At 38.2% G+C, this 13,265-nt stretch overlaps 1 protein-coding gene across 2 annotated transcripts in view; it reads right to left on the bottom strand.

The window, feature by feature from the left end:
• LOC126725927 (mediator of RNA polymerase II transcription subunit 16) overlaps positions 1-10,068 on the bottom strand; it is a 32,651-nt gene extending 22,583 nt beyond the window's left edge. The window contains exon 1 of one of the 2 annotated variants that reach the window (XM_050430946.1): positions 9,557-10,068. In XM_050430946.1, the coding sequence (XP_050286903.1) occupies positions 9,557-9,819 (263 nt within the window). In that variant the 5' untranslated portion in view covers positions 9,820-10,068. The remainder of the gene's footprint in view (positions 1-9,556) is intronic. The other variant, XM_050430947.1, reaches the window with a different exon arrangement.
• Positions 10,069-13,265: the final 3,197 nt, after the last annotated feature.

Below are 13,265 nucleotides of genomic sequence, written 5' to 3'. Positions count from 1 at the left end.
CTCGGAACTTATCCATAGCCGTTGGAAAGGCTTTCTCGTGGTGCAAGAAGGGAAATCGGGTAGTGGGTGGCAAGGTTTTGGATTTCATCTACGAAAAGCAATTGCTCCTGGGTCACTCGCCATCAAACAGCCATTTAATTCTGTCATGAAACCGATGGTGGAGAATTCCAAATCTTTTCTACTGGCAGCAGTGGAGGGTGATCAAAGAGAGGGTAGTGGTAGGAGGAAAGGAAAGCAATTAATGCCAAATTTTCAAATTTCAACCAAATCAAATTTGAGCAATCAAAGCCATGATACCCGCGATTTGAATGCTGGGAAGAAACAAGCAACGTCTAAGGCTAAATTGCCGGTTGAGATTACAAAGAACATTAGCAGTGTCAATGATTCGCATTTAACGTTGGATGTTGGCCTGAGATTGGAGCGGGGGCCGGATGGTGGGTGGGAGGTAAAGTGGTCCAAAGTCCAGGAAGTGGGCCGCATAGAAAAACCCAAAGATAATAACAATAAGCCAGAAGATAAAAATCCATAATTTTAAACCCGCCAAGGATACTTTGCAAATTAGATGTTGAGAAGGCTTTTGATCACGTCAATTGGGGATTTCTTATGTAGTTACTAGAAGGGAGTGAGTTCTCTGCTAAATGGAGGCAGTGGATTTTCTTTTGTATATCTACAATTTGCTTCTCTATTCTGATAAATGGCTCTCCTTGTGTGTTTTTTGAGAGCTCCAGGGGGTTAAGACAAGGTGACCCATTGTCCCCTTTGCTATTTGTCTTGGTTATGGAAGCCCTTGGGAGAATGTTGGATAAAACTGTCCATGATGGTTACATGTCAGGCTTTGGTGTAGGTCGTTTAGAGGGAAGATCTTTGGCGGTGTCTCATCTCCTCTTTGCGAACGACACTTTAATTTTTTGTGATGCTGATCTGGATCAGATTTTGTTTCTCCGTATGATTCTCATTTGGTTTGAGCTAGTTTCTGGTCTAAAGTTAAATTTGGGCAAGTCAAAATTGGTTCTTGTTGGTATGGTGCATAATTTTGACTTATTGTTGAACGTCCTTGGCTGTAAACAAGGTACTCTTCCAATGAAATATTTAGGCCTTCCTTTGGGAGCTAAATTCAAGGATAAGACAATATGGAATCCAATTCTGGAGAAGATAAAACGAAGATTAGCAGGATGGAAACGTTTGTACTCACCCAAGGGAGGTAGAGTCACTTTAATTAAAAAGTACTCTTCTAATGTACCCACTTATTTTCCATCTTTCTTTCCTATTCCTACTACTGTGGCTAACCGAATTGAGAAACTTCAGAGGAATTTCTTATGGGGTGGCATTGGTGATGAACCAAAATTCCATTTGGTTAAATGGGCTACTGTCTGCACTCCCATTGCTTTGGGTGGTTTGGGGATAAGGAAGGTAAGACTTTTCAATGAAGCTTTGCTTGGGTAGTGCCTATGGAGATTTGGGATGGAGAGGGCTGCCCTTTGTAGGCAAGTGATGGCAGTGAAATATGGCTGTGGATGGGATGGCTGGTGTACTAGGCCTATTAATGGTCCATATGGTGTTGGCTTGTGGAAAAATATTAGTTGAGGCTGGCCTTCTCTTTCTCGCCACATTCTATATGATATTGGGATGGGTCTAGGGTGAAATTTTGGCAAGACCATTGGTGTGATGAAACATCTCTTGCAGTCAGCTATCTTAAATTGTTTAGATTTTGCCGAGATTAGGAGGTTAGTGTGGCTGAGATTATGAAGTTTGATAATGGAATCCAGTTTTGGGATGTAAGTTTCTTTAGAGGTGTGCATGCTCGGGAACTAGAGGCACTGGCCGATTTTATGAATACCATATATGGTGCTTCGGTGAGAGGGTTTAATGAGGATAAGATGTGCTGGAAATCTGATAGAGAGAAGAGCTTCACAACTAAGGATTATAACAATCTCTTAATGGGCTCTAATGACTACTGCTTTCCTTGGAAAAGCATTTGGAAACAGAAGATTCCTTCTCAAGTAGCTTTCTTTGTTTGGACTGCGGCTTTAGGGAAATGCTTAACAATTGACAATTTACGAAAAAGGAAGGTTTGGATATGGATTGGTGCTACATGTGCAAGTGTAATGGTGAATCAGTTGATCATCGTTTTCTTTATTATCCGGTTGCAATGGATATGTGGGCTATGGTGTCTGGTTTGTTTGGAGTGAGCTAGGTTATGCCGCAATCTGTAGTGGCACTTCTAGAGTGTTGGCAAGGCAGTTTAGGCCATCATCGAAATGGGTATATATGGTTGATGGTTCCCCATTACTTATTGTGGTGCCTTTAGAGGGAGAGAAATAGTCGGTGCTTTGAAGATATGCTTTGAAGATAAGGAGAGATCCATATCAGACTTGAAGCTATTTTTCTTTAGAACTTTAATGGATTGGTTGGCTGTTTTGCGGAACCAATCATTTTTATCTTTTCTTGATTTCTTAGATTCTTGTAATTTTTGTTCTTGATTGTTTGACCCCTTGTACACTCCCTGTGTACTAGGGTGTTCCTTTTTTGATATCAATAAACTTTTTACTTATTAAAAAAAAAAAAAATTGGGCTTCCTTTTTTTTCTTTTTTGCTAAACGCAAATTGGGCTTCCTACCATCACCTTGTTGATATTGCTAGTCCTGTATGATTTCTTCTAAAAGTGGGGTGTATTACTTTGTGATGGTCTCACAATATACTTCCTATATACTTTGAGCTATGTTTTTTTCAATAAAGATAGGTTATTTACTTTAAAAATAAAATAAAAAAATGGGGTGTACAACTGTAAGGAGACTTGGGAATGGATACAAGGGAAATTGCCAAAAGAGTCTTGGTGGAAGTTACTCCGGTTCAAGAGATCTATCCAAAACAATTCCTTATATGCCGGTTGACCAATAAAAACAGACTTTCTAGTTTCTACAAAGGATAGGCTTCTGCGTAAGGGGTTTAATGGTGACCACATGTGCTTTTTTTTTTTTTTTTTTTTTTTGATAGGTAAGAAAGTAATATTATTACTAGAAGAGAAAAAAAAAAAAAAAAAAAGATAGAAAGAGTTCACGGTAGTGAACAAAAACCACAATGACAAAAAGAAATAAAGGAATCAACATCCTATTCTAAGAGACAAAAGAAAATCAGTAATAGTAGAACAATCCGAAAGACCCCAACACCAAGACCAATCAAAGAGAGTCCGCTGGCACAAATCTAACAATTGAGCCATTGATTTCTCAATATCCTCAAAAGAAAGCCGATTACATTCAGTCCAAATAGTCCACATCAAACAGCCTGGTACCAAATTTCAAATATTGGAATTATATTTCCCAATCCAATGGTGCCAACAAAAAAGTAAGTCTACAACCGAACCTGACATAACCCAATCAATCTCAAATAGCTGAATCATGTGCATCCACAAAGAATGAGCTAACGAGCAAGAAATAAGAAGATGATCTACAGATTCCTCGTTACAACAACACTTTTTTTTTTTTTTTGATAAGTAAAAGTTTATTGATCTCAAAAAAATGGAACACCCTAGTACACAGGGAGCGTACAAGGGTTCAAACAATCAAGAACAAAAATTACAAGAATCTAAGAAATCAAGAAAGGATGGAAAGGATTGGTTCCGCAAAGCAGCCAACCAATCCATTAATGTTCTAAAGAAAAATAGCTTCAAATCTGATATGGATCTCTCCTTATCTTCAAAGCACTGACTATTTCTCTCCCTCCAAAGGCACCACAATAAGCAATGGGGAACCATAAGCCATATATACCCATTTCGATGACGGCCAAAACTGCCTTGCCAACATGCTAGAAGCCCCACTACATATTGTGGCATAACCCAACTCACTCCAAACAACCCAAACACCATAGCCCACATATCCATTGCAACCGGGCAATGAAGAAAAAGATGATCAACTGATTCCCCATTACACTTGCACATGTAGCACCAGTCTAATATCCAAACCTTCCTTCTTCGTAAATTGTCAATCGTTAAGCATTTTCCTAAAGCAACAGTCCAAACAAAGAAAGCTACTCGAGAAGGAACCTTCTGCTTCCAAATGCTTTTCCAAGGAAAACAATAGTCAATAGGGCCCACTAAGAGATTGTAATAATCCCTAACTGTGAATCCCTTCTCTCTAATAGATTTCCAGCACATTTTATCCTCACCAAGCCTCTAACCGAGACACCATATATGGTATCCATGAAACTGGCCAGTGCCTCTAGTTCCTGAGCATGCACACCCCTAAAGAAACTTACATCCCAAAACAGGATTCCGTTATCAAACTTCATAACCTCAGCCACATTAACCTCTTGATCTCGGCAAAATCTAAACAATTCAGGATAGCTGACGGCAAGAGAAGTTTCACCACACTAACGGTCTTGCCAAAATTTCACCCTAGACCCATCCCCAATCTCATATAGAATGTGTCGAGAGAAAGTAGGCCATCCCCGACTAATATTTTTCCACAAGCCAACACCATATGTACCGTTAGTAGGCCTAGTACACCAACTACCCCATTCACAACCATATTTCACAGCTATCACTTGCCTCCAAAGAGCAGCCCTCTCCATCCCAAATCTCCATAGCCACTTCCCAAGTAGAGCTTCATTAAAAAGTCTTACCTTTCTTATCCCCAAACCACCCGAAGCAATGGGAGTGCAAACAGTAGTCCATTTGACCAAATGGAATTTTGGTTCATCACCAATGCCACCCCATAAAAAATCCCTCTGAAGTTTCTCAATTCTGTTAGCCACAGAAGCAGGAATAGGAAATAAAGATAGAAAATATGTGGGTAAGTTAGATAGAGTGCTTTTAATTAAAGTGACTCTACCTCCCTTGGATAAGTACAAACGTTTCCATCCTGCTAATCTCCGTTCTATCTTCTCCAGAATTGGGTTCCAAATTGATTTATCCTTACATTTAGCTCCCAAAGGAAGGCCTAAATATTTCATTGGAAGGGTACCTTGTTTACAACCAAGGACATTCAACAATAAGTCAAGATTATGCACCATACCAATAGGAACCAGCTCTGACTTGCCCAAATATCTTTAGACCAGAAACCGCCTCAAACCAAATGAGAATCATACGGAGAAACAAAACCTGATCCAAATCAGCATCACAAAAAATTAAAGTGTCGTCCGCAAAGAGCAAATGGGACACCTCCAAAGATCTTCCCTCTAAACGACCCACAGCAAAACCTGACATGTGACCATCATGGACAGCCTTATCCAACATTCTCCCAAGGGCTTCCATCACCAAGACAAACAATAAAGGGGACAATGGGTCACCTTGTCTCAACCCCCTGGAGCTCTCAAAAAACCTACAAGGAGTGCCATTTATCAATATAGAAAATCGAACAGTAGATATACAAAAGAAAATCCACTGCCTCCATTTAGCAGAGAACCCACTCCGTTCTAGTAACTGTATAAGAAAACCCCAGTTGACATGATCAAAAGCCTTCTTAACATCTAATTTGCAAAGTATCCCTGGCAAACCAGTTTTCACTCTACTGTCGAGGCATTCGTTAGCAATAAGCAGAGGGTCAAGAATCTGCCTGTTCCTCACAAATGCATTTTGAGAAGGAGAAATTATATCTTCCATGACCGTGCGAAGTCTGGTGGCTAAGACCTTGGCAATGATTTTATAAACCCCCCCAACAAGACTAATGGGGCAAAAATCCTTGACTTCAATTGCTGGATTTTTTTTAGGGATGAGAGTGATGAATGTTGCATTTAAGCTTTTCTCAAACTGACCTTTAGCAAAAAAATGGTGAAACTATATATACCCATTTTTGTATGTGCCAAGGGGCGGATCACGTAGCATAAGATTATCCAGAGTGAGAATCTGGCCATGGGCTGCTGTCCACATAAAAAATACCACCCTTTTAGGAACCTTTACTTTCCAAATACCCTTCCAAGGGAAACTAGAAGGAGTAACATTTCAAATCTTATGATAAAAAGTCTTGAGTGCCAATCTTCCCACTTCTATTAAGGCTCCAACAAAGACTGTCACCTCCACCACCCCTAGGAACTCGAGATTGGATCAAATGAAGAAAGGAGTAAGAAGCTGCTAACTCCTAGTGGTTGAATTCCCTATAAAATCTTGAGTTCCACACTCTATCATTTCCACCCACTTGAGGACTCAATACATCATAAATATAAGCTTCCTTATTGGCTGAACACAAAAATAACTGAGGATAGAGAGTTTTTAAAGAGTTATCCCCAATCCACTTATCATGCCAAGAAAGAATACAAGAAGCATCTCTCACCACAAAAGTGAAATGCTTAGAAAAACTCTCCCATCCTTCACTAATACTTCGCCATAACCCACGCCCATGAGCCCTCCTACAAACTCTAGTGCTCCACCCCCCTTTCCCCTCCCCATATTTCATTGCAATAACCCTCTGCTAAAGATGAGTAGGTTCATGGCCATATCTCCAAAGCCATTTCCCTAACAAAGCCTGATTAAAAGGCACAAGTTTCTGAATTCCCAAACAGTTCTTTGAGTCCAGCTTCACAAATTCAATTTGGAAGTTGATTCTGGTTGATGTATTGTTGATGCCTATGTAAATTGTTAGGATACTTTTCTGGCTTGGCTTTTAAGCTTGAAGGAAAATATCAATGTCATGATCTGCAATCAAACTTGGTCTGCAGTAGTTTATTTAATTTGGTATGAGAGGAATGCTTCATATTCATGGGAGTGGCAGTAGAAGACAGGAAGCAACGCAACACAAAATCAATCTTGAATAGAAAACCCGTATTGCATTGAGAATATCCCTAAATCCGTTGATGAAGTTTCTTGATTTATGATGGTGATATTTGTCTATAGAACATGTAGTTAGTAGTTTGGTGCTGTTTTGAGCTGTTAGATTGGTGCTGCTTTGAGTTTTCAGCTTTTCTCTTCTTTGGTGTTTCTGTTTTAACCTGTTTTGTTCTTCCTGCCTAGCAAGTTCTTCTTTCTTGAATCAAGTAGATGCTGTAAATGTGAGAGATTTTAGACCTATTAGTCTAGTGAGCGGTATTTATAAAGTCATTTCCAAGATGCTGGCTAATAGGATAAGAAAGGTGATTACTGGGATTATTTCTGAGTCTCAGAATGCCTTTGTTCTGGATAGACAAATCCTAGATTCAGTTTTAATTGCTAATGATTGTTTGGATAGTAGGCTCAAGGCGGGGTACCAGGTGTTTTATGTAAATTTGATCATGTCAGTTGGGACTTTCTTATGTATATGAAATGTAGAAAGTGGATTATGTTTTGTATTTCCACGGCGATATTTTCCATTTTGATCAATGGTAGCCCTAAGGATCTCTTTGGGAGCACTAGGGGGCTGCGTCAAGGTGATCCACTCAACCACTTTTACTTGCTATTATTATGGATGCTTTAAGTCGTTTGTTGGATGGTGCGGTTCTAGCTAGACACACCTCTAGTTTCACTTTTGATACCATGACTAATACTCCCCTAATGTTGACCCATCTTCTTTTTGTGAATGACACCTTCATTTTTTTGTGATGCCATTCCTACTCAGATAGATAAATTGCAAGAGATTTTATCCTCATTTGAAGCAATGTCAGGGTTGTATACTAATCTAAGTTAGAATTAGTTCCAGTTGGAGAGGTGTCCAATATGGGGGAGCTTGTGGCCTTTTTGGGTTGTATACGGTCATCACTGCCAATGACATACTTAGGACTTCCTTTGGGTACTAAATTCAAGGATAGGGTGATATGGAACCCTATTCTTGAAAAACTTGAGCAATGATTAGCGAGTTGGAAGCGGTTATATTTATCAAAGGGAGGTAAAGTTACTTTAATTAAAATTTTGCCAACTTATTCCTATTCCTCTTCCCTATTCCAATGGATATTGCTAACCGTATTGAGAGGCTTTAGAGGAACTTTTTATGGAGTGGGATTGACGAGTCCCCCAAATTCCATATGGTTAAGTGTGGTGTGGGGGTTGTACTCTTCGAGAGGCCTTTCTGGAACTCTATAGCATTAGTTGTAATAAGGAGTCTTCTATTGAGGATGTTATGCATTTTCCTAACCAGAGGCTTCACAAGGATCTTCAATTTTCTAGGGCTGTCCAAGATTGGGAATTGGAATATTTAACTAGTTTTTTGGATCTAATTTATTCTATGCCTCTTAATGGTGAGGGACATGACAAACTTTGTTGGAAACCAACAAGGAATAAGGGTTTTAAAGTGTGTGAGTACGACTTCTCCCTTTCCTCGACTCCTGGCACTCTTTTCCCTTGGAAACCTATGTTGCACTGAAAGATCCCTCCTAGGGTTGCTTTCTTCTCGTGGAATGCCGCCTTAGGTAAGATTTTGACTCTTGAGAACTTATGGTATAAGTGTGTCACAGTTGTAGATTAGTGCTATATATGTAAAAAGAGTGGGGAATCAATGAATCATCTTCTTCATTGTCCCACTGCTTTTGAGTTAAGGTCTATGGTGTGGGCTCTGTTTGGTCTTCTATGGGTTATGCCACAAAGTGTTACTAACTTATTTTCGAGTTGGCAAGGTCCTTTCGGTAGACATTGAAGCATATATTTGTGGAGGGCTGCGCCACATTGTGTCTTATGGTGTATTTGGCAAGAACAGAACTCAAGATGCTTTGAGGGAAAGGAACGGTCTATTCCTGAGATTAAATCTTTCCTTCTCCACACCTTGCTGGATTGGAGTTCAGTTTTTAATCCTTTTCCATGTTCTAATTTTTTTAGATATGCTTGATCTTTGTAATTTAAGAGTTTAATGTACTGCTACCCATGTACACCCCCAGTGTACCTGGGAATTTTGATTAATACAATTCTGTTATTTATCAAAAAAAAAAAAAACTTCTTCTTTCTTGAATCAACTTTAGAATGACAAGTTAAATTTTTATTGAAGGTATTAATATGATCATTGATAGATTAGAAATGTAAACACAAACATAGCAAAGACGTATCAAATGAGATGCAATCACAAAGTAAATATGTGGCAAACGTCTAAAGACACAATTTCTGCTAAACCATGATTCCACAAAAAGGTCATAACCAATGCAAAAACTCCTACTTCTACAGAGCCTAGGAGAAGTAATTGGTAGACCGTCTTACCCCCTTTTTTTGGAGAAAAATTGCCCATGAATATGTTAAAACAGGGGGGCAGCAAAAGAGAGTATTCAAATAAGATTGAATGGAGAAATGGAACAAAGGAGGCCGTCCCTGATTCATTGATGTTGAGTTGTCTACTTCACCATGGAATTGGTTCACAATTAAATTCAATTTACAAGACCTTTCCTTTTTCAACTTATTCGTAAGACATGGATGAAAGAATTCAAAGTAATGCATTATATCTTCTTTTAAAAAAAAAAAAAAAAAAAACACATTTATTTTCTAAAACACAAGATTTGCATCGAAATTTCATTACCTAATCCAGTAGAATCCACACGGTTAACATTTCCAAAGATAACACAGAAATTTACTTAATTAAATTTTCGTGTTTCAAAATTCCCAAATTAGATAGTCAGAATTGCTTATAGGCTAGAAAGCATTGGATAATGAAAAACACAAATATAGGAAGAAGAATACCTAAAATTGCGACAAAGCTCGGGAACGCTCATCTTGTGTTGCAAATTGGAGCGAGGCTGCTTGAGGCGAATACAGAACACGGTGGCGGGACTCACTGAGTCTTCCTCCATTGGATCGTCAGGCTTTTCTTTCTCCAAAGGCTCTTCTTCTTCTTCGTCTTCTTCTTCTTCAGAAATTAGTAATTCTGTTTTCTTCTCCGAGCCCTTAGAAAGCTCGATCAAGTCCTGGGACTGAGACTCTTCTTCAGCGACTTGTTGATTCATAGCGAAAACCCTAAAAACAAATTGGTATATATAATAATAATAATTATTATAATAATAATAATAATAATAAGAGGAAAAGAAAGAGAAATGTGATGTGAGTGGTGGAAAGTCGCGATTGAGGGCGACAGATATCACTGTTGAGATTAGACAAAGAGAAAGAGTCTCTGTGTGAATGTAGTACTGGTCGTAGTAGTGGTAGCAATAGTGGGGTTTGAGTGTGCGTGAAAGATTTGGATTTGGATTTGGATTTAATTGGGTTGGGTTGGCCTGTTTTTTTTTTTTTTTTTTAATGTTGTGTTCCTGTTGTGTATGTAACTGTGTGGATGCTCCCCATCAATACGCAGTCACAACCATTTTTATATTTTTGTTTCTTAAAAAAAAAAAAAAAAAAAAAGATGCAAGTAGTTGGTAATTTGGTGGAGCGCCAACAATATTTGCCAAATTCATATTGAAAGAAAACATTTTGGGATCCCCAGCATGTTGCCTTATTTTGAAAATTGAAATATATACATAGTTACAACTTGCAATTTATATATATCTCAATTGTGATTGTGATTTGTGAGAGGGTGGATTAACTATAGAGTACCATTTAAGATATGTTTGGTAAACTATAATAGGCACTGTAATGTAATAGTTATTTCTATAATTTGGTTTTTTTTTTTTTTGGTTAAAAGACAATTCATAAAAAACAACTAAAGATCTACATCAAGTTCAGGGTAGAACTTGTTTAAATACATTCCATCGAGGTCATCTTCAAAAACATTAACTATGTCCACAGGCAGACATTCAAAAGAAATAAAGTCCAAGTTCTTGTCAATAGCCATCCTAGCCAATGTTATTAAACCCAGCCGGTTGGACCGGTGACCCGGTGCATTGACCGGGCCGGGTGATCAATTGGATCGGAAAAGTATGTGACCCGATCAAAACTAGTGCAACCCGGTGGGTTTTAAGCAACCCGTGTGACTCGGTTGGGTTTTATTAACCCGATCGGGTTTGTGAATTGTATAAAATTACATTAATAGATCTACTTTATTAACTCTTTTATTATTTAAATGTGTGATAATATGGTAATTTAAACAAGAGAAAACCTAAAAAATCCAAAAAAAGCATTGTTCCCTGCGCCCTTCAAATTCACACTTTGTACTTTGTGGTTTTTAGGTGTACCATCACTTTTCAGTTTTCACAATTCTCAAAACCTACTACTACGGGCTGCTACTATGCATAAATGTTTTTATGCTTTGAAGTTTGAATAGATGTATTTTCTTTTTAATTCATTTGTGGCCTTATACAAGAGTTTAAACGTATGTAGATAACTTGAACCTGGAAGAGTTGGTCGAAGATGATGACAATGATGATGGAGATCCTAGTAACCAATATGAAGCTAGGAGTGAGGAGCCTAATGAAAACAAAAAAATCTAATAATGAGACTGATGTTGGAGTTTTCAATGAAGATAGAGCTTCAAGTTTAAGCCCAGGTAGTAATCTATGGGATTGGAGTAATTGGACCAACCAATGAGAGACCGAGAGAAATATGTGTTAAAGTTTGAGATTTTCCTTTTTATTTATTTAATATGCATAATTTTTAGACATGTTAACAAGATTTTCTTTAGTAAAGACTTTGTTGCAATCTTATGACATTTGTTTATTTTCCTTGTGAATTTTATAGAATTTCTAATGCTATTGCTTATGAAACATTGAGTTTGAATTATAATGGCGAGTTTAATTTGGGCATATGCCTACTTTTTATTTTTTTTAACTTACATATTTAGGTTATGATTTCTTAAACTTAATTTTATATATATTTAATTTTTTAAATTTTTTTATTTGACCTTGTGGTTCGACCAATGACTCACTGGTTGAACCAGTGACCTAATGACTTATAGACCGAGTTAACGTTTGGTCTGGATTTAATAACTATATTCCTAGCAAGCATATCAGCACAGTGGTTGGCCTAGCGAAAGTAGTGCTTAAATTGAATCTAGTGAAATCTGGAAATCAGTTGTTTGCAATCATCCAAAATAGGAGAGACTACGTTATTCTTATAATCTGGTTTGTGAAAAACATCCACAATAGCTTTTGCATCTAGCTCAACAACAATAGATATGATATTTAAATTGCAACGCAGAATTAGCCCATCCCTAAGGCACCACAACTCAACCACAAAACTATTAGTTATCTTAATACGCCTAGAGAATCCAGCAACCACCATGATTATCCTACACAATACCCCCACATCTTGCTAGCCCCGTGCTGCCCATGACGTCTCCATCTGTGTTCAATTTACTCCAACCTTCTGGAGTTCTCTCCCATCACACTTCCTTGATAATATATCAAGCTAGACCTCTGGGTGAGTATGCACACATGAACTCTATAATTTGGTTGAAAATTTCTACAGCCAACCTTTGATTCTAGTTCTTCCTATTAAAAACAAAATTGTTTTTGCTTTTCCATATATTCCAAATTAGAAATGGATAGACCATTTTCCATGGGAGCTTTCCAGTAAGGTAGCCTGAGTTAACCTTCCCATTAATATTGAGTCATTCCTACAGATCAGTCGTCCAAAATGATTGGTTAGCGGCCTCAACTCCAATTGTATCCACACAACCTTGACCTAAGCACAATCTTTGAGAGAATAAAGCACTAATTTTGATTCCCCTTGACAAATGGGGCACAACTCTTCATCAACCACTCCTCTTCTTGCAAGACACACCTTCACTCCAATACTATCATGAGCACACCTCCATAGGAAGGTTTTCATTCTAAGCAAAGTCTTGGATTTCCAAATCCAACTAGCAGTAAAAGGAGGACTAGAGATAGAATTTATAGCAATGCTATAGACATTTTTTAGATCGAAGTTGCCTCTTGGAATCCACCCATGCTAACCTGTCTCTTCCTTTGTTAGTCATAGATATAGGGATGGCTTAAATCATCAATTTGATGTCAAAAGGAAGAACAAAAGGGATTCAATCCCAATCCCATCCCGAGTCCAACATGATATTTTTAACTTCCCACTAAGATGCTTCCTGGGTTAAGGGGCCTTGAATTAGCTGATGGAGAGGCCCTCTTTTTGTCCAATTTCCTTGCCAAAAATTCAAGTTACTATCCCTGCCAACCATCCACATACTTCCTTAGGTAAAAACCTCCCTTCCTTTTTTAATAGCTATCCAAACCTGTGAGCATGGGAGTCTATCAGCATTTATAGCATTAGCTCTTTGATGAGTACAATACTTCTGTCTTAAGACTTTGGCTCATAGTGCTTCTTTTTTTGTAGCAAGTCTCCAATTAAGCTTTGCCAGAAGGGCGATATTTCTTCCCTTCGCTGTTTCCAGTCCAAAACCCCCTTCATCTTTAGGTTTTGTCACTTTTTGCCAACCAACCCAATGTATCTTCCTGGCTGAGTCCAAAGTACCCCAGAGAAAGTTTCGGTTAACTCGATCTATGCCATC

This window comes from Quercus robur, chromosome 5 (genome assembly GCF_932294415.1).
Source record: "Quercus robur chromosome 5, dhQueRobu3.1, whole genome shotgun sequence".
Lineage (NCBI taxonomy): Eukaryota > Viridiplantae > Streptophyta > Magnoliopsida > Fagales > Fagaceae > Quercus > Quercus robur.
Note: the sequence above shows the minus strand (reverse complement) of the source record. Positions and strands in the feature narration are given on the sequence as shown.